The sequence below is a fragment of the Oncorhynchus nerka genome, linkage group LG15, assembly GCF_034236695.1.
Source record: "Oncorhynchus nerka isolate Pitt River linkage group LG15, Oner_Uvic_2.0, whole genome shotgun sequence".
Taxonomy (NCBI): domain Eukaryota; kingdom Metazoa; phylum Chordata; class Actinopteri; order Salmoniformes; family Salmonidae; genus Oncorhynchus; species Oncorhynchus nerka.
This window is the reverse complement of record NC_088410.1, coordinates 43,303,752-43,326,764: the sequence shown is the minus strand read 5'-3', so window position 1 is coordinate 43,326,764 and position 23,013 is coordinate 43,303,752. Positions and strand designations below refer to the sequence as shown.

Here is a 23,013-nt window from a genome sequence, read left to right as displayed (position 1 = left end):
TTATTTTGACCATTTTAATATATATATAATACTCTTGAGTCTAAAAATAATTTGGAACATCTTGCGAATATTGAGTTGTACCCCCTTTATCCCTCAGAACAGCCTCAATTCGTCAGGGCATGGACTCTACAAGGTGTCGAAAGCATTCCACAGGGATGCTGGCCCATGTTGACTCCAATGCTTCTCACAGTTGGCTGGATGTCCTTTGGTTGGTGGAACATTCTTGATACACACAGGAATCTGAGTGTGAAAAACCCAGCAGCTTTGCAGTTCTTGCCACACTCAAACCGTTGCGGCTTGCACTTACTACCATACCCTGTTCAAAGGCACTTAAATCTTTTGTCTTTCCCATTCACCCTCTGAATGTCCGACATACACAATCCATGTCTCAAAGAAGGCTTAAAACCCTTCTTTAATCTGTCTCCTCCCCTTCATCTACACTGATTGAACTGGATTTAACAAGTGACAATATGGGATCCTAGCTTTCACCCGGTCAGTTTGTGTTCCTAATGTACACTCAGTGTATGTATAGTGTGCAACGTTTGTACAAACTTGGTACTACTGTAGGTAAAAACACAAAGCAGGTACAGTGCTTAAAGGTATTGAGGCTAACATGTTTGTGCTTTCTCTTCCTCAGCCAAATGACAGAAGACCAACGGAGACATCAAAGCTGCCAATCTACTATAATTGACCAGTTTGTTTCAATTATATGAATGAAGGAAAATGATCATTTCAATAAAGCTTTGCTTGTCTTGTGAAATAGCTGTGTATCCAGACATGTCTCCCAATTCCATACCACATCCTCTAGATGACAGCGTCTATGTAATGTGAAGAAACAACCACTCATTGCTGGTAGTAAGTTAATTGACAAAATTCCCACTTCACACACAGCTACGCATTAACATACACACACACCTCATAGTTAGGGCCCTGTCTTTTGGTTAATCACATCACATGACCTGAATTTTAACCATTTATATTTTATTTAACTAGACAAGTCAGTTAAGAACAAATACTTATTTGCAATGATGGCCTACCAAAAGGCCTCCTGCAGGGGCTAGGATTAAAAATAAATTATATAATATAGGACAAAACACACATCCCGACGAGAGACAACACTACATAGAGACCTAAGACGAAAACAACATAGCACGGCAGCAACACATGACAACTGTCCCCTTATTTTATTATATATATATATTTTTTTATCTCAGATGGTCCAGCACCATCCTCTGACAATTGCTTTCATTTGTGGTCTACTTCTCATTTATGGAAAAGGTTTAAAATAAAAGGTTACAATTCCAGGTCATATGAGATGATTATCCAAAACGCAGGGCCCTACTCACAGGGAAGCAAAATACAGTCAGCTGAAAATATCACATGACCTACGGCAAACATTATTGGTGTGTCTGAGCTGTTAGGTGACTACAATACTGAAGACGCACAAATAAACACAAAAAACTTTATATGTATCCTTCATAGATTATAAAACCTTACACTGTATTTTACTTGTCTGCTATTGAATAAAACACTTGAAGATAAACTCTCACTCTCAGAACTTGGATGTCAATCTCTCGCAGAACTCAAAGACCTTTACTGCGAGGGTGGGGTCTCGGGCCAGGGGAGCAGGGAGACCCAGGGAACAGTCGCTGTCAAAGTACTTCCCTGTTATTCCCTCCGTCTCCATGGCAACCGCACAGTAGATGGTGCTCACTGCCCCTTCCTCAGAAGACTGTGTGGACAGAGATGGGAGAAGGTGAGGTAGTAGGGCCGGGATTCAATCTGTTCGCGCTGTCAGTTATGCACATTTTAAAGTCAATGTTCCTCCATTCACATTAATTGCTGCAGATGCCAGCACAGTTGGAAATATCAATCACTTTAACACGGATCAAGCGGTGATCAGATTGAATCCTGGCCTAAGAAGACACATGCACACACACACTAACCACCTCTGCCTAAAAGAGACAGCCACTGCTAGTAAATACCCTAACTGCCAGTCAATAGCGCAGTGCTTTGTTTTGGTGATATGCCAGGAAATAAGTCTTCCTTAATATGTAACTTTGACAAGCAAACTCTGAATTTTGACAGATTCCCCTTGTTGATTTCAGGGAAATCTGTGAAAAAGAGTTGTGAAACTGCTAGAAATTCAATTTTTCAGACACACACACTCTACTCCTTTTCACACTGGTTTATTCTGTCTTTAGATGTACGATCTCTATTCAATCTATCGCTGAATTTAGTATTCCAACTTGATTTCCATTACATTTCAATGTTCCCGCATTAGCGGAGACTGCATTCAAGATAAACGTGGCATATGTCGGCGCAATCGGAAATGACCTTCACATTTCTATTGTGCAATCTGTAACGATTCAGCAATACAGATTGAATAGAGCCCTAAGAATTCTTTCTGGACAAACTCAACAGTTCTTCCAAGGTGGGATGGCACACACACACACACACACAGCCAAAACAGTCCAAATTCCACTGTCACGGTTGGCCAAAACAGTCGAAATTCCACAGTCACGGTTCATGTGAACCCAGAGACAGAAATAAATGCTGTATTCATTACCAACATGTGGTAGCGTTTACAGTTGATCTTCTGGTTTATTGAGTGGATTTGTTTTTTTCCATCTCATTCTGTGGTGTGCCGCTGTTTTGTTGGGTCCCCACCAGACCAGGGCAGAAAACAATTGTATTTTGTAGTTTATTTGAAAATACAAACTTTTGAAATACTCAAGGTAGTGGAATATAGCTTATATAGAGTTTCAACTAAAAGGCAACTATTTTCTTTAATATTCAAAGGTCTCAGAAAAATTAAATAATATTTGAAAGTATTTAAAATACTTCTCAGAAAACCAAATTATATTAAGGTATTTATTTATTTTCTTTGTAGAAAAAAAACATTTATTTGATTTTATTCACACCAGATACAAACATCAACTTACAGACGCACACAAACAACGACTACATTTCATCTGCCCAGACCCGCATGCTCACACCCCTATCCTTAGTGGGCCACATGGCCTTAAATTGTATCAATGTGTCTTTCCTCAGTCACCCATGCTATTTCAATAATATATAATTAGATTTTCCTATTGTGTTAATGATTGGAGATTGATTGATTTCCATGTTTTTTGTATAATTTCTTTCTAGATGAGAAGAGAATCAGTCCATCCACCAGTCCATCAGTCCATATCTCACTACACCCCCATATGACATGTCTTGAAATATGCAGACAGACGGATTAAAAGTAAGTTCACATTGTAATACTTCTGACAGCCAACTTTCTAGCTCCGCCCATAACTTTTAGGAAAACCCAGAAAGTATGGATTATTGAGTCGTTGTTAGTTTTACACTTAAGACATGACTCTGCTGTTGTGCTGTAGAATTAGTTCATTTTGTCTCTTGTAGAATAAATTATATACATTAGTTTATACTGGATTAAGCGTACATTTTCATTAACTGTCATTTCGTTAATTATGCTCCAAAATTCCCTCTATCCTGTGCCAACATCAATTATTTTTAAGTCTAGGTTCCAATAGTTTAAAAGAGATTGTCAGCTGAATATGCTCTTTGCAAGGTTTTGTAAGTCTTAGCTATCACATGAACATCCTTTTCTGACTCAAATAAGATTCCCTCAAGGTTGCTCTGATGTCCAAATGATTTCAAATCGGAATTTTGTGATATGTAGCTTAACATGCATTTTAAAATATGTACATAGATTTTAATTATATAATGGAAATACATTTACTTCCTGTTACCAAGTCATTTACAGTTTCTATGCTGTTATCAGTGAATTCTGAAAAGCTATCCAAGGATTGTGTTTTTAGGGAGTGATATTGTTTCTTTTTTTCTTCCATATTGTTATAGTGTTCTTAACTATGAAGTTGTGAATGTTCTTAGCTTTATCCTTTGAAAATAGACACGTAAAAATATTCTGGAGATGAGCATGTGCATCTTCAATATGTACCCCTTGTTCCTCTTTAGCGCACTTAACTACAGTATCTGTCGCAAGTAAAAGCCTTGGGTAGCGAGTTGATACAATTCCAAGTCTGGAAATTTAAAACCACCAGACTTAGGAAGATGTCAAACTTTCCTTTTAATTCTATGAATTTTATTTGCCCATATAAAGTCTGATATGATAGAGTATACTTTTTTTAAAGAATGTCTTCGGTGGGGTAATTTGTATTAGCGAAAATAAATACAAACACTTTGGGAGCCATGCCATTCTGAAGAGGGTTATTCTACCTGTAAGATTTATGGGAAGATTGTTCAATTTAATTAGATCTGCTTTCATATGTTAAGTAATGGAATGAAGTTATCTTTATATATTTGTTGTCACTTATTAAAGTAACCTTATTTGTTGTAGTCCACTTAAAGGACTGCTTGAGTTATTATTTTTCATATTGTAATTATCATTTTCCCCCCTTAAATTGGATTTTAGAGGGTTCTGAAAATATTTTTAGCAAAGTGGGCATTGAGTTTTCAGTATTGGTCAGGTATATCAGTAGATCATCTGCAAATATATGTTTAGTTTATATTCATATTTACCAATACCTGTTACTTATGGGTCCTGTCTAATTCCTTCTGCAAGCTGTTCAATTTCCGGTGCAAACAGGAGGGTGGAGAGGGGACATCCCTGTCTTGTGCCCCTTTCTAAAGCAATTTCATCAGATAATGTAGTATTTGTGCATATTTTTGATTTAGGACATTTCTATATTATTTGAATTAAATGTATTATTTCATCTGTAAAGTTGAAAGCTTCTGTTTTGAATTTAAAAAAGGCCATTTAAGATGGTCTAAAGCCTTTTCAGGATCAACATCCATTATTAATAAAGCTATATATTTTTTTTATGTATTGTATTAAACTGAAACATATTCTTGTATTTCTCAGCTCGCTGGTCACCATAGCAGCACACGCTCCAGCAGGTATATCTCTCTGGTCACCCCCAAAACCAATTCTTCCTTTGGCCGCCTATCCTTCCATTTCTCTGCTGCCAATGACAGGAACGAACTACAAAAATCTCTGAAACTGGAAACACTTATCTCCCTCACTAGCTTTAAGCACCAGCTGTCAGAGCAGCTCACAGATTACTGCACCTGTACATAGCCCATCTATAATTTAGCCCAAACAACTACCTCTCCCCCTACTGTATTTATTTATTTTTCTCCTTTGCACCTCCTTATTTCTATCTCTACTTTGCACATTCTTCCACTGCAAATCTACCATTCCAGTGTTTTACTTGCTATATTGTATTTACTTCACCACCATGGCCTCTTTTTTGCCTTTACCTCCCTTATCTCACCTCATTTGCTCACATTGTATATAGACTTATTTTTCTACTGTATTATTGACTGTATGTTTGTTTTACTCCATGTTTAACTCTGTGTTGTTGTATGTGTCGAACTGCTTTGCTTTATCTTAGCCAGGCCGCAAATGTAAATGAGAACTTGTTCTCAACTTGCCTACCTTTTTATGTCATTGTTTATTTTTAATAAACCCTCTGATTGATATTTATCAAGTATGGTAAGACTTTTGCCATTCTATTGCTTATTAGCTTTGTTTTTATTTAATTGTGACAGTTTATTAAACTTGTGTCTATAATTATTAGGGGACTCTCCAGATGGTCTTGGTTTTAATATAACTGAAATAACTGTTTGAGACATAGAACTATAAGTACTGAATTGAGTGACATGTGTTGTCATTTGTGTAAAAAGGGGTGCTACTATGTCTCAAAATGTTGTATAGAATTCTATGGGAAAGCGAACCAGTCCTGGTGCTTTTCTCCGGGTAAAAGTTTTAACAGTATGTAATATTTATTTTGGGGCGATCTCTGTTTTCTGTAAATTGCTTCACGGTTCTTGAGTCTCAGAAGGCTATAAGGTCCGTCCAACTGCTGTTTCATTCGGATTTCAATATATTTTAATAGAAGCTTATAAAATGGTCATTAAACACGTTGTTATTTTTGTGAGAGCTGCAAGATATTTACCAGGTTTATTTGCTATTAAGTAATATGCTTTATTGGAGTTTGACCTGTAATTGTTGGCTCTCTTCAAAAGTAAAAAAGACTGTATTCTTGCTTAAATTCAGAAATGTGATTTTCTTCTTTATCTTGTAAAGATTTTTTATGGTCTTTTTCTAAGATAGAAATAAAAAAAAATAATGAAAAAGAAATCACTTAATCAGATTTAGATTTAGCCAAATATTAGATTATCATTGAGATTATCATTCCATAATGTATGCCTTAAAGGCATCCCAGATTATATCGGGGGTCGGCTTTTCTCTATGTCTACATTTGTAATGGTAACGGCCTCTATTTTTCCAGACATTGCGCTAACGCTAATTAGCATTGGCTCATGAAACTACCTCTAGCTTCCTTCATACTGGACACAGAGACATACAATTTGTATCCACGAGTTAATCGGACTCTGGGGAAGTATATGAAGGAGTACGCCTTTAAGTGTTGAAAGAAGACTAAATATCCCAAAACTGCCTTTTTGAATCAACTACAGCCACGGTAAGTGGAAAATCTGAGTAAACTATCCCTCTATAGTCGGTGTAATGTGTGTTTGAAACAAGAACACTGAGCCTCAGATGGTCAAAGAGGTTCAAAGTTGTATATGCAAAGCATCCAATGTTTGCAAATGGCTTTGAATTATTCTTCAGTAGTTTCAGGTAACATAAAATTAATTGCAGCTTTCAACCTTTTCAGTGGCATGTTGAAAGAGTCATACAGTAGTTAAGCGCCACAACCTCTTTATACTTATCTGTACAAAATATCATTGGTTAAACTGGCTCAGCTGGAAATGATCTTTAAAAAGCGCACTGTCGGTTGTCAGGTGCAGTAAGTCTCTTTAGTTCCCTTGTGAATGAAGTGAGACCTAACACATCCTGTTCCAATACATGCTACAACCAGGACCATAACAATAACAAATCTTTATATCTCACACATTTTCTTCCCAACTACAGACCGTCTCAGAAACACACTTTTCCCGGAATTTAGTCAAAGGAGCGATGTCGACAAGCACATTGCACATGAATGTGATATCCACAAAAAGCAGGGACATTGCCTTTCAAAGGTGTGTTGTCATTTGTGCACTGCTGAAATGCATCTTTGAATGAATCCCAGCCTTTCGCTCTTTCAGTTCAGACAAAAATAAAATATTGATTGCAACTTCATTTCACAGTACACTATTTACTTGTTATTTGGAAACTACTGCATAAAATGATAATTATTACATAATAACATATAAGTGCCAGAAATGGTTTCTTACTTAATAATACCAGCTGAAACAGGATGGTAAAATAAAGTGTTAAACAATGTACTGTATGAATGATTTTCACCAGGGTGTTATGATTCAAAATGTTCACCTTGAAGAAGAAGATTCCGATCATGTTGAAGAGGAACCGAACCATGAAGTTATAGTGTCTCATCATTTCTGTCATCACCAACCCGGGGTGGACGGAGTTAGCTGTCACCCCTGTGAGACACACACACACGAAAGCACACACGCACGCACGCACGTTCACACAGAAGAGATTATAAACCACACAAAAGCCCAGAAATCCATGTCCCTCCTTTACCAGGAATCTGATTTCATGGGAAGTCTGACACACATGGGAAAACTCCATCTCCAGCAGCTTCAAAGAAGACATTTGGTGCATTTCATTACATCACCACATTCCCCCTTTCAAGACCATTCAGAAAGGATGCTCATTGAAAAATGTTACTCATCTACTAATACGGTTGTTTTAGCAGCTGTAAAATAAGTATGGCTACTTTGTGCTCTAAACAAGAATTTGATAATCGAATAGCCAAACCAGATGCCATCAACACTCCTACTCTGAGATGCTTTACTAATACTGTCCCAGGCCTTCATACCCACCTGTTCCCTCTAGCCTTCGTGCCAGCTCGTTAGTGCAGATGACGTTGTGCAGCTTGGTGTGGTTGTACACACTGTCCATAGTGTAGCCCAGGTTCTTGCCCTTGAAGTGCGAGAAGTCGACCATACCCTTCCAGTGGTTCATGGATGACACGCTGACGATGCGTGCCGGTGCTGATTGCTTCAGCAGGTCTGGATGGAGGGGAGAGGGGGAGGAAAAGGAGAGGAAGAGGAGGGAGAAAGGGGAATGGGGGGATGGAGGGAGGAGAGATGAGAGAAGAGTAGTAAAGTGTGGAATGTAACATGAGATAACTGGGACAATGTTATACACAGTAACCTACTGTAAGGTTGAGTAGATATAAAACAGGTAAAGTAACAAAATGCACAACACTCACAAAATACAGTACTAGAATACACTCTTGGAAAAAAGGTGCTATCTACTGTAGTTCTCATTTGCAACTGCGACCTGGCCAAGATAAAGCATAGCAATTCGATACATACAGCAACACAGAGTTACACATGGAATAAACAAAACATTTAGTTGCGAAATAGGAAGCCGATTCTAGATTTAATATTGGATTGGAGATGCTTAATGTGAGTCTGGAAGGAGAGTTTATAGTTTAACCAGACACCTAGGTATTTGTTGTTGTCCACTGTCATGTCTTTACTATTATTAAATTGAAGACTTAGTTTTTATCAAAGATTCTCTGTAATTAGTATTACGCGATAAAACTGATTAATCATGGAACTGTAATTAAGTAGGGTGTCGGGGCACCAAGGAAAATATTCAGATTACAAAGTTATAATTTCCCAATATAACCTTTCAGATATCTGATCCATAGTCTTCTGATTAATGAATTATTTACTTTAGCTCACGTTAGTCTCATTCCAAACGTCGTAAATTGTTGGTTATCTGCACAAACCCAGTCTTCACTATGAGTTATCCATACATCAATTGTTTTAAATCATTTATTTTTTACTAACTAAGTAATTCACAGAAATCCATAAACAAACAGTAGATAGTTACAATGAATGATAGGAGAATGTGCCCTAGTGGGCTAAACCGGCATGGCGGCTTGTTAGACAACGGGGAAGTGGGGGTCGACTAAGATGAAACACTACAAAGTTGATAATTATAACAATTGAAATGCTAATCCTTTGCACATGAACGCTCACTCATTCGGGAACAATTGCAATCAATATACATATTTACACTCAGTGTGTCGTCGGTATCTTTGTTGAAAAGTTAGTTTCAGATCTCTCTCTCATATATATATATATATATATATATATATATATATATATATATATATATATATATATATATATATATATACACTGCTCAAAAAATAAAAGGGAACACTTAAACAACACAATGTAACTCCAAGTCAATCACACTTCTGTGAAATCAAACTGTCCACTTAGGAAGCAACACTGATTGACAATAAATTTCACATGCTGTTGTGCAAATGGAATAGACAACAGGTGGAAATTATAGGCAATTAGCAAGACACCCCCAAAAAAGGAGTGGTTCTGCAGGTGATGACAACAGACCACTTCTCAGTTCCTATGCTTCCTGGCTGATGTTTTGGTCACTTTTGAATGCTGGCGGTGCTTTCACTCTAGTGGTAGCATGAGACGGAGTCTACAACCCACACAAGTGGCTCAGGTAGTGCAGCTCATCCAGGATGGCACATCAATGCGAGCTGTGGCCAGAAGGTTTGCTGTGTCTGTCAGCTTAGTGTCCAGAGCACGGAGGCGCTACCAGGAGACAGGCCAGTACATCAGGAGACGTGGAGGAGGCCGTAGGAGGGCAACAACCCAGTAGTAGGACCGCCACCTCCGCCTTTGTGCAAGGAGGGGCAGGAGGAGCACTGCCAGAGCCCTGCAAAATGACCTCCAGCAGGCCACAAATGTGCATGTGTCTGCTCAAATGGTCAGAAACAAGACTCCATGAGGGTGGTATGAGGGCCTGACGTCCACAGGTGGGGGTTGTGCTTACAGCCCAACACCGTGCAGGACGTTAGGCATTTTCCAGAGAAAACCAATATTGGCAAATTTGCCACTGGCGCCCTGTGCTCTTCACAGATGAAAGCAGGTTCACACTGAGCACGTGACAGACGTGACAGAGTCTGGAGACGCCGTGGAGAACGTTCTGCTGCCTGCAACATCCTCCAGCATGACCGGTTTGGCGGTGGGTCAGTCATGGTGTGGGGTGGCATTTCTTTGGGGGGCCGCACAGCCCTCCATGTGCTCGCCAGAAGTAGCCTGACTGCCATTAGGTACCGAGATGAGATCCTCAGACCCCTTGTGAGACCATATGCTGGTGCGGTTGGCCCTGGGTTCCTCCTAATGCAAGACAATGCTAGACCTCATGTGGCTGGAGTGTGTCAGCAGTTCCTGCAAGAGGAAGGCATTGATGCTATGGACTGGCCCGCCCGTTCCCCAGACCTGAATCCAATTTAGCACATCTGGGACATCATGTCTCGCTCCATCCATGCTTTAGTCCAGGTCTGGGTGGAGATCCCTCAGGAGACCATCCGCCACCTCATCAGGAGCATGCCCAGGCGTTGTAGGGAGGTCATACAGGCACGTGGAGACCACACACACTACTGAGCCTCGTTTTGACATGTTTTAAGGACATTACATCAAAGTTGGATCAGCCTGTAGTGTGGTTTTCCACTTTAATTTTGAGTGTGACTCCAAATCCAGACCTCCATGGGTTGATAAATTTGATTTCCATTGATCATTTTTGTGTGATTTTGTTGTCAGCACATTCAACTATGTAAAGAAAAAAGTATTTAATAAGAATATTTCATTCATTCAGATCTAGGATGTGTTATTTTAGTGTTCCCTTTGTTTTTTTGAGCAGTGTATATATATATATATATATAGAATGGATATTTCGGCAGTTGTCGTTCTCGTGTTCAATGATAACGAATTCCTAGCTGCAGACTAGTAATTCATATCAAAGACTTGTTCTTATTCTGTCGGTATCGATAGTATGGTTAAAAGATTCAGCAATGGTCTACAACCTTTGTCCTCCCGTGATTGAGAGAAACATGGTCTACTTAGAATTTCTCAAAGTTGGGTTTTATTCGGAATTGCAGAAAAGGGGCTGTCCCAGGATGCCTGACCCTGACTGGGCTCATGGACGGTCCTCTGATTTAGTTAAACTCAAAAGGGAATTGGAGTTTCCTTCATTAAACAGTCCAAAATCACATTACACAATTTTACAAACAGTATCATCCTCACTCATTCATCTTATACAACAATTAGATGTAAACCTCATATCTGAGGCTATTATGTAAACAGCATTATGGTAATGTGGCTGCACCGTCTCCCATGAGCTTCCCCAAGTTGTAACAAATGGACCAGTTCGTAGCTGGATTCTTCACCGATCTTTTATACCTTCTCCAGAACGTAAACGTTGTTCGGTGCAAGTTCTGTGAGGTGGAAGAAATTCCTTTGTTCTCTATGAAACTTCACTCTATCTCTATACTGTGTGGCCAAAAGGAGATCCTCACTCTCTGACCACAGCAGCCTAGTTGAAGGATGCAAGGGGAGGCAGGGAGAGTAGGAAGGGGCTTGCTGTACCCAAAGAGGGCAACGTCATGACACCACGTATTCTAAGTCGGAGCCGTCCAGAGTAGTGATGCTGGACGGGCGGGCAGGTGCTGGCAGGGATTGAATGAATGGAGAGTTGTATGGCATTGAAGCTCGTCTGGAGGTTAGTTAACACAGTGTCCAAAGAGGGGCCAGAAGTATACAGAATGGTGTCGTCAGCGTAGAGGTGGATCAGAGAATCACCAGCAGCAAGAGCGACATCATTGATGTATACAGAGAAGAGAGTCGGGCCAAGAATTGAACCCTGTGGCACCCCCATATAGATTGCCAGAGGTCCAGACAACAGGCCCTCCGATTTGACACACTGAACTCTATCAGAGAAGTAGTTGGTAAACCAGACGAGGCAATCGTTTGAGAAACCAAGGCTGTCGAGTCTTGCCGATAAGAATGTGGTGATTGACAGAGTCGAAAGCCTTGGCCTGGTCTATGAATACGGCTACACAGTATTGCCTCTTATCGATGGCGGTTATGATATCGTTTAGGACCTTGAGCGTGGCTGAGGTGCACCCATGACCAGCTCTGAAACCAGATTGCATAGCGGAGAAGGTACGGTGGGTTTCTAAATGGTCAGTAATCTGTTTGTTAATTTGGCTTTTGAAGACCTTAGAAAGACAGGGTAGGATAGATATAGGTCTGTAGCAGTTTGGGTCTAGAGTGTCACCCCCTTTAAAGAGGGGGATGACCGCGGCAGCTTTCCAATCTTTGGGAATCTCAGACGATACGAAAGAGAGGTTGAACAGGCTAGTTATAGGGGTTGCAACAATTTCGGCAGATAATTTTAGAAAGAGAGGGTCCAGATTGTCTAGCCCGGCTGATTTGTAGGGGTCCAGATTTTGCAGCTCTTTCAGAACATCAGCAATCTGGATTTGGGTATAGGAGAAATGGTGGGGGCTTTGGCGGGTTGCTGTGGAGGGTGCCTGGCAGTTGACCGGGGTAGGGGTAGCCAGGTGGAAAGCATGGCCAGCCGTAGAGAAATGCTTATTGAAATGCTCAATTATAGTGGGTTTATCGGTGGTGACAGCGTTTCCTAGCCTCAGAGCAGTGGGCAGCTGGGAGGAGGTGCTCTTATTCTCCATGGACTTTACCATGTCCCAGAACAATGTTCATGTAGACTTGATTGTGTGTTTTGGATCACTGTCTTGCTGCATGACCCAGCTGCGCTTCAGCTTCAGCTCACAGACAGATGACCTGACATTCTCCTGTATAATTTTTTGATACAGAGCAGAATTCATGGTTCCTTCTATTAAGACAAGTCGTCCGGGTCCTGAGGCAACAAAGCATCCTGAGTGGCATAGTGGTCTAAGACACTGCATTGCTGTTCAAGAGGTGTCACTACAGTCCCTGGTTCAAATCCAGGCTTTATCACACCCGACTGTGATTGGGAGTCACATAGGGCAGTGCACAATTGTCCCAGCGTCGCCGGGGTAGGCCATCATTGTAAATAAGAATTTGTTCTTAACTGACTTGCCTAGTTAAATAAAGGTTAAATTAAATATATATATATATATGAAAATCCCCAAACCGTCACACTACCACCACCATGCTTGACAGTTTATTTTTGTATAATACTGTGGCCGGGTTTGCAGTTATCTGTTCTCTGTCAGGACTAAGTTACTTGGGCCGGAGAGAGGGGAGAGGTCAAGCGTGTATCTCTTGGCTCCACAATGTCTGTGTGCCAGTCAATGTGTCTCTGTGATCTTGTCAAGATAGGGTGGATGTGATATATGCCTGTTGATTGGAGGATTTGTTTAGGGTTCTGAGTTTGAGAAAAGAACATAGTTTAGGAGACAAAGCTGAAGGATAAATTGTGGCCAATGCTGTCTGGCTATGTGTGACTTTGCTATAAAGGATCTCAGTTGCAATGTGTAAGGGACTCTCAGAGAATTCATTTATAGACACTGAATTGATCTGAGAGTCACAGGGTTGTGATGGAGCTCATATAATTAAAGATGGACTTTGTAATAACTCTGACCTGTGTGTGGTTTGCTCTCATGATTTGGTAAATACAGGAAATTTCCACGACAAAATTGATAAAACACAGAAAGGGGGCAAATACTTTTTCATGGCACTGTCACGCCCTGATCTGTTTCACCTGTCCTTGTACTTGTCTCCACCCCCCTCCAGATGTCGCTCATCTTCCCCACTTATCCCCTGGGTATTTAGACCTGTGTTTTCTGTCTGTCTGTGCCAGTTCATCTTGTTTGTTGAAGTCAACCAGCGGTTTGTCTCAGCACCTGCTTTTCCCCTGTCTCGCTTTTTCCTCATCCTTCTGGTTTTGACCCTTGCCTGTCCTGACTCTGAGCCTGCCTGCCGTCCGGTGCCTTTACCCCTACTCTAGAATTCCAACCTCTGCCTGACCTAACCCTGGGCCTGCCTGCCACCCTGTACCTTGGCCCCACTACTTTGGATTATCGACCCCTGCCTGCCTCGACCCGTCGTTTGCCTGCCCCTGTTGTTGCAATAAACATTGTTACTTCAGCAGTCTGCACTTGGGTCTTACCTGAAACCTGATAGGCACTGTACATGGAACCCAAAAGGGATCTCCGATGGGGACAGTGGAAGAACCCTTTGAGAAACACTTTCTAAGAGTGCATAGGAACATATTTGTATAATAAGCCTATAGCCGTGGCCTGTGTAACACTGCATTAGTTGCACACAGAGCTCCAGCATTACAGCAGGGTGAGGCATTAGTGGGATATGTTGTATCTTACCCAGAAGCAAGTTGGTGAGGAGGAAAGGGCCCACATGGTTGGTAGCGAAGGACACCTCTAGCCCATCTGAGGTGATATCTCTAGGCAAGCCTGTGTGCAGACACAATATAACCAAACCAAGGCACACCCATACATATTTGAAAATATGTATTTTATATACAGAAAGCATTGCTAAAATATGTGACAAGAAATTCTGTGAATGCATTTTACTTTGGGCACAAAAGGATCTGCATGTCGCAAACAGACATAGATAATGAATGGGAATTTGTAAGCCAAATTGTAATTGGGTGGAATGGCATGTTACCATCGTTATTATCAATCAAGAAAAGCTGTTCGTCTCATGGACATTCTTATTGGGTACTGACTCGAAATGACAACCGTGCTTTGGTAATCTTACCCAAGACCTAAAGACTTGCATTAACTCCCCTCATGCCCAGTCTTCAGTCTTATGGCATGTAGACACTCTTGATTCAAACCTAGTTGATCACACTAGTGTGATGGCTGTTGATGTCCACCCATGGTTACCTGCATCTTAGCCTGGAATCCAGAGTGAATATCGCTCCTTTTCATGACGGTTCTGCTTCAGGTGAATATTGAAAATGTAGCGATATTCAGTGTGGATTTCAGGCTATAACTGACTCTGGAACCAATGTCCACCTGAAGCCCTGGCATTGTCGACCAGGATGTGGATAGAGCTCCTTTACTGGGACAGTAATACATTGTGAACGATATTCAGTGTGGATTCCAGCCTAAGTGTGTATTCCAGGCTAATCTGGATCCGATGCCCACCTGAAGCCCCGGCGTTGTTGACCAGTATGTGGAGCTCCTTCTCCTCTCGCAGGACGCCGTCTGCGAACGCCCTCACTGACGCCAGGGATGAGGTGTCCACCAGACGCAGGTGCACGTCCGCATTCCCACTCCGCTTACGGATCTCATGCAGGGCGACGCTACCGCGAGCCTCGCTCCGGCACGCCATGATAACACGAGCCCCGCGCAGGGCAAAGTCAAGGGCAATGAACTTCCCTATCCCTGAGAGTGTGATAGGTGAGGTGGTGGGGGTGGGGTGTAAGAGGAAAGGAGTTAGGGAGAAAATGAGATAGAGAAAGAAGAAGTAGAATGAGAGAGGGAAAGAGTGGGAGTGGTAGAAAAAGAGAACGAGAAACAGAAAGAAGGGGGAAAGGGAATGAGAAAACGGGATAGGGGAGTAGAGGGAGGGAGGTTTTGGGGGTGATAAGGTGATAAGTTGGGACAGATCGAGTGAAAAAAAGCCGTTTTACCACAGAACATCTCTCCTTCTCACTCCCACGCATTAGTTTCGCTTTCCCACCCGCCATTTTTTTAAAGACACAACGGCGCTCACTGCCTTCTTGAATCATGCAGAAACGGGCGGCGGTCTCGGCATGAAAGGGGAGAAAATGTCCTTTACAATGGTATTGACATAACAGTTGATCTGGAAGTATGACATTTTCTTGACGCTAAAATAAGGTCAATTGTACGGACCAAGGCGATGAACAAAAGTGAGTGAGTTGACGTTAGTGATAAAGACACTCAGCAGGACAAAACAAAGTTCAAGAGCATTTTCTCAGACTGCAATCAAACAGGGAAACCATGTGTTTGATTACAGTGCCTTGCGAAAGTATTCAGCCCCCTTGAACTTTGCGACCTTTTGCCACATTTCAGGCTTCAAACATAAAGATATAAAACTGTATTTTTTTGTGAAGAATCAACAACAAGTGGGACACAATCATGAAGTGGAACGACATTTATTGGATATTTCAAACTTTTTTAACAAATCAAAAACTGAAAAATTGGGCGTGCAACATTATTCAGCCCCCTTAAGTTAATACTTTGTAGCGCCACCTTTTGCTGTGATTACAGCTGTAAGTCGCTTGGGGTATGTCTCTATCAGTTTTGCAAATCGAGAGACTGACATTTTTTCCCATTCCTCCTTGCAAAACAGCTCGAGCTCAGTGAGGTTGGATGGAGAGCATTTGTGAACAGCAGTTTTCAGTTCTTTCCACAGATTCTCGATTGGATTCAGGTCTGGACTTTGACTTGGCCATTCTAACACCTGGATATGTTTATTTTTGAACTATTCCATTGTAGATTTTGCTTTATGTTTTGGATCATTGTCTTGTTGGAAGACAAATCTCCGTCCCAGTCTCAGGTCTTTTGCAAACTCCATCAGGTTTTCTTCCAGAATGGTCCTGTATTTGGCTCCATCCATCTTCCCATCAATTTTAACCATCTTCCCTGTCCCTGCTGAAGAAAAGCAGGCCCAAACCATGATGCTGCCACCACCATGTTTGACAGTGGGGATGGTGTGGTCAGGGTGATGAGCTGTGTTGCTTTTACGCCAAACATAACGTTTTGCATTGTTGCCAAAAAGTTCAATTTTGGTTTCATCTGACCAGAGCACCTTCTTCCACATGTTTGGTGTGTCTCCCAGGTGGCTTGTGGCAAACTTTAAACGACACTTTTTATGGATATCTTTAAGAAATGGCTTTCTTCTTGCCACTCTTCCATAAAGGCCAGATTTGTGCAATATACGACTGATTGTTGTCCTATGGACATAGTCTCCCACCTCAGCTGTAGATCTCTGCAGTTCATCCAGCGTGATCATGGGCCTCTTGGCTGCATCTCTGATCAGTCTTCTCCTTGTATGAGCTGAAAGTTTAGAGGGACGGCCAGGTCTTGGTAGATTTGCAGTGGTCTGATACTCCTTCCATTTCAATATTATCGCTTGCACAGTGCTCCTTGGGATGTTTAAAGCTTGGGAAATCTTTTTGTATCCAAATCCGGCTTTAAACTTCTTCACAACAGTATCTCGGACCTGCCTGGTGTGTTCCTTGTTCTTCATGATGCTCTCTGCGCTTTTAACGGACCTCTGAGACTATCACAGTGCAGGTGCATTTATACGGAGACTTGATTACACACAGGTGGATTGTATGTATCATCATTAGTCATTTAGGTCAACATTGGATCATTCAGAGATCCTCACTGAACTTCGGGAGAGAGTTTGCTGCACTGAAAGTAAAGGGGCTGAATAATTGTGTACGCCCAATTTTTCAGTTTTTGATTTGTTAAAAAAGTTTGAAATATCCAATAAATGTCGTTCCACTTCATGATTGTGTCCCACTTGTTGTTGATTCTTCACAAAAAAATACAGTTTTATATCTTTATGTTTGAAGCCTGAAATGTGGCAAAAGGTCGCAAAGTTCAAGGGGGCCGAATACTTTCGCAAGGCACTGTATTTGATACCATTCCACTGATTCCACTTCGGTCATTAACACGAGCCCGTTTCCCCAACCTCCTGTGGTGTGCCCGCCTGCTTGTCTGACTGACATTTCTGTCTGTGTGCAAAAGCTGTAAAAGACAGGAGTTTTGTAACAGGTGTGACTGATTGACTTGTTAACTCTCCAAGCGATCTCATCGGTTAATTGTATGTTTGCTGAATTGTATTTAAGCAAAGATTGTCTATTATATTGACAAGATAGTCAATTTAATGGGAATACAAGTCCTCAAAGATAGAAGGGAGGCGAGATCAGGTGGGGCCATTCTTTGTATCTGTGTCATTATAGTGACTGTGACTGCATGGGCAGCGCCATTTTAACGTAGTAGATTTTCCTCTTCTTTATTGTCTGATTGCTCCCAACTCGTAGGCTCCCCACCCAGTTAACTACTTTTAAAATGGTGGAAGCCCTCAATGGCAATATCTATGTTAAAATGGGCTATATCCATGATGAGTCATACATCTATCTTTATGGCAACAGGCACAACTCCGTTAATGTCCGATATATAAGTTGCCGTAATTCCAAGTGCGTCCACTTATATCAGTGCATTCTTAACAACCTAACCATTACGAAATGTCTGTTTGATCAAATAAGCCTCACGTAACAAATGAGCAATTAGATTTTTTTGTTGACCAAATTCGACACTCACTGGCAGGGGCGCCGCCAGGGATTTTGGGCTCCATGAAAATATATCACATTGGGCACCACCACAGGCCACACCAACCCTGAGCAATTGCTGTAACCACACACCTCCAGAACCCAATCGAACCATTCAAAGCATTAAATAACTCTACCTTTGCAGGCTTGCAACTCTCTTGTAGTCCAATATTTACTGTACAATATTTACTGACAGTGAGTTGTGAAAATATAACACTGTGTAGACATGCATGCAACATTCTGCATACAGTGGAATTCACTATTTGACCCAAGACTGATACCCTCTATAAGAAATGTGCTAAAGGCCATCTTTTACAGTCTAAATGTGATTTTAATGGTACAATTCTTGAATGGAAAATTCTCTTAACATTAATGAATAACTTAAAATAAATATAACTTAAATATACATTAACCTCTTCAATTAAAATAATTTAACATTATCATCTATAGAATTATATAACAAACAAAATAATAAAATCAGCAGCAGATTTTTGAACTAAGTATACATACCAACTAGAAAATAAAAGTGGAAATGGAGAACAAAATGGAAATGAAAAGGCCTGATGGTGGCGCTAGAGGAAAGGTCAAGTGGTCACCAAATCAACAGGTATCTCCCACAATCTCTTGATTGTGCACAACAAATTGTATGGCAATCCAGCCATTACTTTGAGATAGATCTTGTTCTCAGTCTGTTCTCAATCTTGTTCTCATCCTGTGGGCATCATGTGTGTAGTGATCCAATATCCATAGCCATTTAACAGTTATCACTGGCCCTTGCTCAGCCTTACTCACCAAGAGCCCAGCGCCGAGCCTTCTTGCTAGCAAAGTCACAGATCAAATATTTGAAGTCCAGCTTTCTAGCTAACTAACTTTCAATGGACAGCATGGCAAGACTGCAAAGCCTGTCCTGGGACATAGTGGACCTCAAATAGTTTTTTTGAATCAGTTTTAGCTCACTGAAAGCTTTGCGGCCACCACAACAGTCACAGGCAGTGTGCAAAATAGAAGTAAAGCAATGCACACTTCTCCAACAATGCTTTGCAGCTGCATCTTACAAATTGCATTCAGGAGACCAAGAGGGGACAGGTTAAGGGGGAAAGTGGCAGCATATACAGTGTTCAGGTGTCTTACTTCATTTTGAAACTCGGTTGTAAGATCTCTGGAATACTTCATGATCAGTGGTTGGCACAGAGAAGGGACTTTATCCTCACTAATCTGCCCAACTTTCAGAACAGAAGAAAATTATTATACAATTTTTGCAGTGGTGTGGAACCTAGTGTCCAAGTCACTTATGATGCTGTCCATAGCAGTAAAAAACACTGTGTTCTGGAACTTAGTGTCCAAGTCACTTATGATGCTGTCCATAGCAGTAAAAAACACTGTGTTCTGGAACACATTTGCTGCACTGTCCTAAGCTGTCTGTCTCCTCTTGAGAGGTCTCATCATGGAATCTCTTCCTTTTACTCTGGCGGCTGTGTTCCTTTCTAAATTGAGGTGCAACAATCATTTGTGTAGCAATCAATGTTGCCTCAGACAAGAGAGACAATGTTGCCTCAGACAAGAGAGGATTTTTCCTGACTGGAGAATCACATTCCTGTCCTTAATGCATTTCAGTACATGCAATTATGCCAACTGACATGTCATTCCATACAATGCTGCTCACCTCCAAGACCCTGCATCTCTTCCTTTAAGGCTCTGATACTGGCTGCCTCTGTGTCAAGTGAGATTTTTCCTGACTGGAGAATCACATTCCTGTCCTTAATGCATTTCAGTACATGCAATTATGCCAACTGACATGTCATTCCATACAATGCTGCTCACCTCCTTCTTCTGTTGGGAGTAGTTTTATTAAAAAATACAAGTTAAATAGCTTTAATTTGATTTTGAACTCTGATATGAATATTGTAAGTTAAGCAGGTTCCTGGAATAAAATATACATAGAAATAAACACTCACAAATACAATTTAAATAAGGGGCAATGTTCAAATGAGGATGTGTTTGCATCATCACAAAACACAAAAAGATCCCACCTTTTGAAATATTTTGTTTTGCCAACATTTTGAAAAGTTTACCTTAAAATGTGATGTTTCCATCAGGCCTATTGTGACATTTGTTTAGCAGTGTACTGTACTTGCATAAAAGGTTGGATGGAAACCTGGTTTATAACCAAAGTAAAGTACATGTTGGATAAAGAAAATGTAATGACAGGCCTGATGGAAACAGCAAATGTTTCGGGAAACTTGGTAATCGTTCCAAATGTCGACAAAACAAAATATGCTAGACAAGGTGGGATCTTTTTGTGGCTATAGGTACTTTTCCATCCAATTGGTGACAGATTTCCATGCTGAATATTCTAAAATCCGCATAAAAACAATATGCACATTTTCCCACTAGAGACTTGTTTCCATCAAATTGATTCGTTGCAGACGAAAGGCTGTGCGTGATGACGTAGTGAACATAAAAATAGTAATTCCCATGAACCGAATAAAAAAGACAAGTTAAGTCGGTTTCCATCGCATTTTCAACTCTACTGATGGTTTTCTCACAAAATAATGTGCCATTATAGCAAGGAGCTTGATGCTTTTTTCCAATAAATATCAAGGGTGTTTTTCTGGTGACTTGCTAATCGATGCTTGGCTGCCATTTGACAAATAAAAAATAATCGCGCACTTTTGTCCATAATAATCTCATAAATGTAGGCTGTATGTGCGCATATCTGCGCCGTGCTGGCTAGAGCGCGCGTGTCAATACCAGAGTGGGCACATGAGCTAAAATGCAAAACTGTCAGTAGAGTTTAAAATGAATGGAAACCCTCTCTCACGGACAAAAACATGTGGACATACAGGAGAACTCTCACTTTCTTCAAAAGCGAGATTCCAAAAGCATGCCATTAACTAAAATCCGAAATCTATTTGAGACATTTTGAGTGCGGGCTGGGGGGTGAAAAGTGAGGGAAATGCGTCATGTCGAGAGGTATTTCCCCACTGGACAAACACTGGTTAAATCATAGTTGTTTCCACATCCTTTAGATGAAATTGAACCAAAGTGAATATAGATGCTGAATTGACGTATGTGCCCAGTGGGTTACCAATTATGATTTAAATAGTCTTTAGATTTAGTTGTATTACCATGTGGTTTTTGTCTGTGCACTTGGTGGATAAATATAACTATTGAATCAAATTGACTGGATAAGCCTATCCAAGCAAAACAAGTATATAGCCCATGCCAAGTGGCACCATACAAAACAGTTACCTGTGTTAGCTCCAGTAACTATGGCTGTCTTGCCCTTCAGTTGCACCAGACAGGCGCGCGGATCCCACGACCCTCTCCGCTGTGATCGCAAAACAAGTCCCAAAATCACCGTCGATACCGCCCACAACGGGTGAGAGAAAACATCAGTCCAAACCAAATACATTTTAAAATCCACCGAGCCCCAAATGCAGAACGAAAATGTATCTGGATACAACTTCGCAATTGTCAGTCAGGTTGAAGCAGATTTATTTTTATTGTCAGATTTACGACCCGCCTCCTTTCTGAGGGCTATTTGCCAGTATCCACATAGAACGATTCAAGTCAACACCTTGAAGTTTTCCCCAAAGTCGATATTGCCACTGAGTGTGCGCAACATTGGAAAAACCTGCTCTTTAAATCAAATCATATCAAATCAAATGTTATTGGTCACATACACATGGTTAGCAGATGTTACTGCCAGTGTAGCGGAATGCTTGTGCTTCTAGTTCTGACAGTGCAGCAATATCTAACAAGTAATCTAACAATTCCACAACAACTACTTAATACACAGAAATCTAGGTAAGGGATGGAATAAGAATATATACATATAAATATATGGATGAGCAATGACTGAGCGGCATAGGTAAGATGTAATATATGGTATAAAATACAGTATATACATATGGGATGAGTAATGCAGGATATGTAAACATTATTCAAGTGGCATTATTCAAGTGACTAGTGATCCATTTATTAAAGCGGCCAATGATTTCAAGTCTGTATGTAGGCAGCAGCCTCTCTGTATTAGTGATTACTGTTTAACTTCTTTGGGATAGGGGCGGTATTTTGACATCCGGATGAAAATCGTGCCCAAAGTAAACTGCCTGCTATTCAGGCCCAGAAGCTAGGATATGCATATAATTGGTAGATCTGGATAGAAAACACTCTAAAGTTTCGAAAACTGTTAAAATAATGTCTGAGTATAACAGAACTGAAATGGCAGGCAAAACCTCGAGGACAAACCCCCCCCCCCCCATTTTTTTTTTTATCCTACCACTGATTTCAATGGCTGGCAATTTTCTAATAGGGTGAAATCGCGCCCGATTGCAGTTCCGAGGGCTTCCACTAGATGTCAACAGTCTTTAGAAAGAGTTTCAGGCTGGTTTTTGAAAAAATGAGCCAGAAATTGTAGTTTTTCTAGGTGGCTCCCATTTTGGCTGTAGTGTTTCCAAGCGCGTGAATGAGAGCACGTTCTTTGATATTTTTCTCTGGTAAAGACAATAACGATTCTCCGTCTTAAATGTTATCGTTTATTTAGCGCTAGCGTCCCACTAATCCGCAAGAAGTTAACAGTCTGATGGCCTTGAGATAGAAGCTATTTTTCAGTCTCTCGGTCCTAGCTTTGATGCACCTGTACTGTCCTTGCCTTCTGGATGGTAGCGGGGTGAACAGGCAGTGGCTCTGGTGGTTGTTGTCCTTGATGATCTTTTTGGCCTTCTTGTGACATCGGGTGCTGTAGGTGTTCTGGAGGGCTAGTTATTCAGCCCAACAGGATGCTCTCAATTATGCATCTGTAAAAGTTTGTGAGGGTTTTAGGTGACAAGACAAAT

At 40.9% G+C, this 23,013-nt stretch overlaps 1 protein-coding gene across 2 annotated transcripts; it reads right to left on the bottom strand.

The window, feature by feature from the left end:
- Window positions 1-960: 960 nt before the first annotated feature.
- On the bottom strand, window positions 961-21,749 carry LOC115142743 (retinol dehydrogenase 11-like). 2 transcript variants are annotated; one of them, XM_029682419.2, is made up of 6 exons: window positions 21,425-21,749; window positions 15,012-15,251; window positions 14,223-14,312; window positions 8,014-8,076; window positions 7,373-7,482; window positions 961-1,732 (listed from the first exon to the last, which is right to left on the bottom strand). In XM_029682419.2, exons 1-6 carry the CDS (start codon window positions 21,585-21,587, stop codon window positions 1,553-1,555), a joined length of 846 nt encoding a protein of 281 aa, XP_029538279.1. In that variant the 5' UTR covers window positions 21,588-21,749; the 3' UTR covers window positions 961-1,552. The 2 variants fall into 2 exon arrangements, with proteins under 2 accessions (XP_029538279.1, XP_029538278.1); XM_029682418.2 differs by having other exon boundaries at window positions 7,888-8,076; window positions 21,425-21,747.
- Between the last annotated feature and the right edge of the window lie 1,264 nt (window positions 21,750-23,013).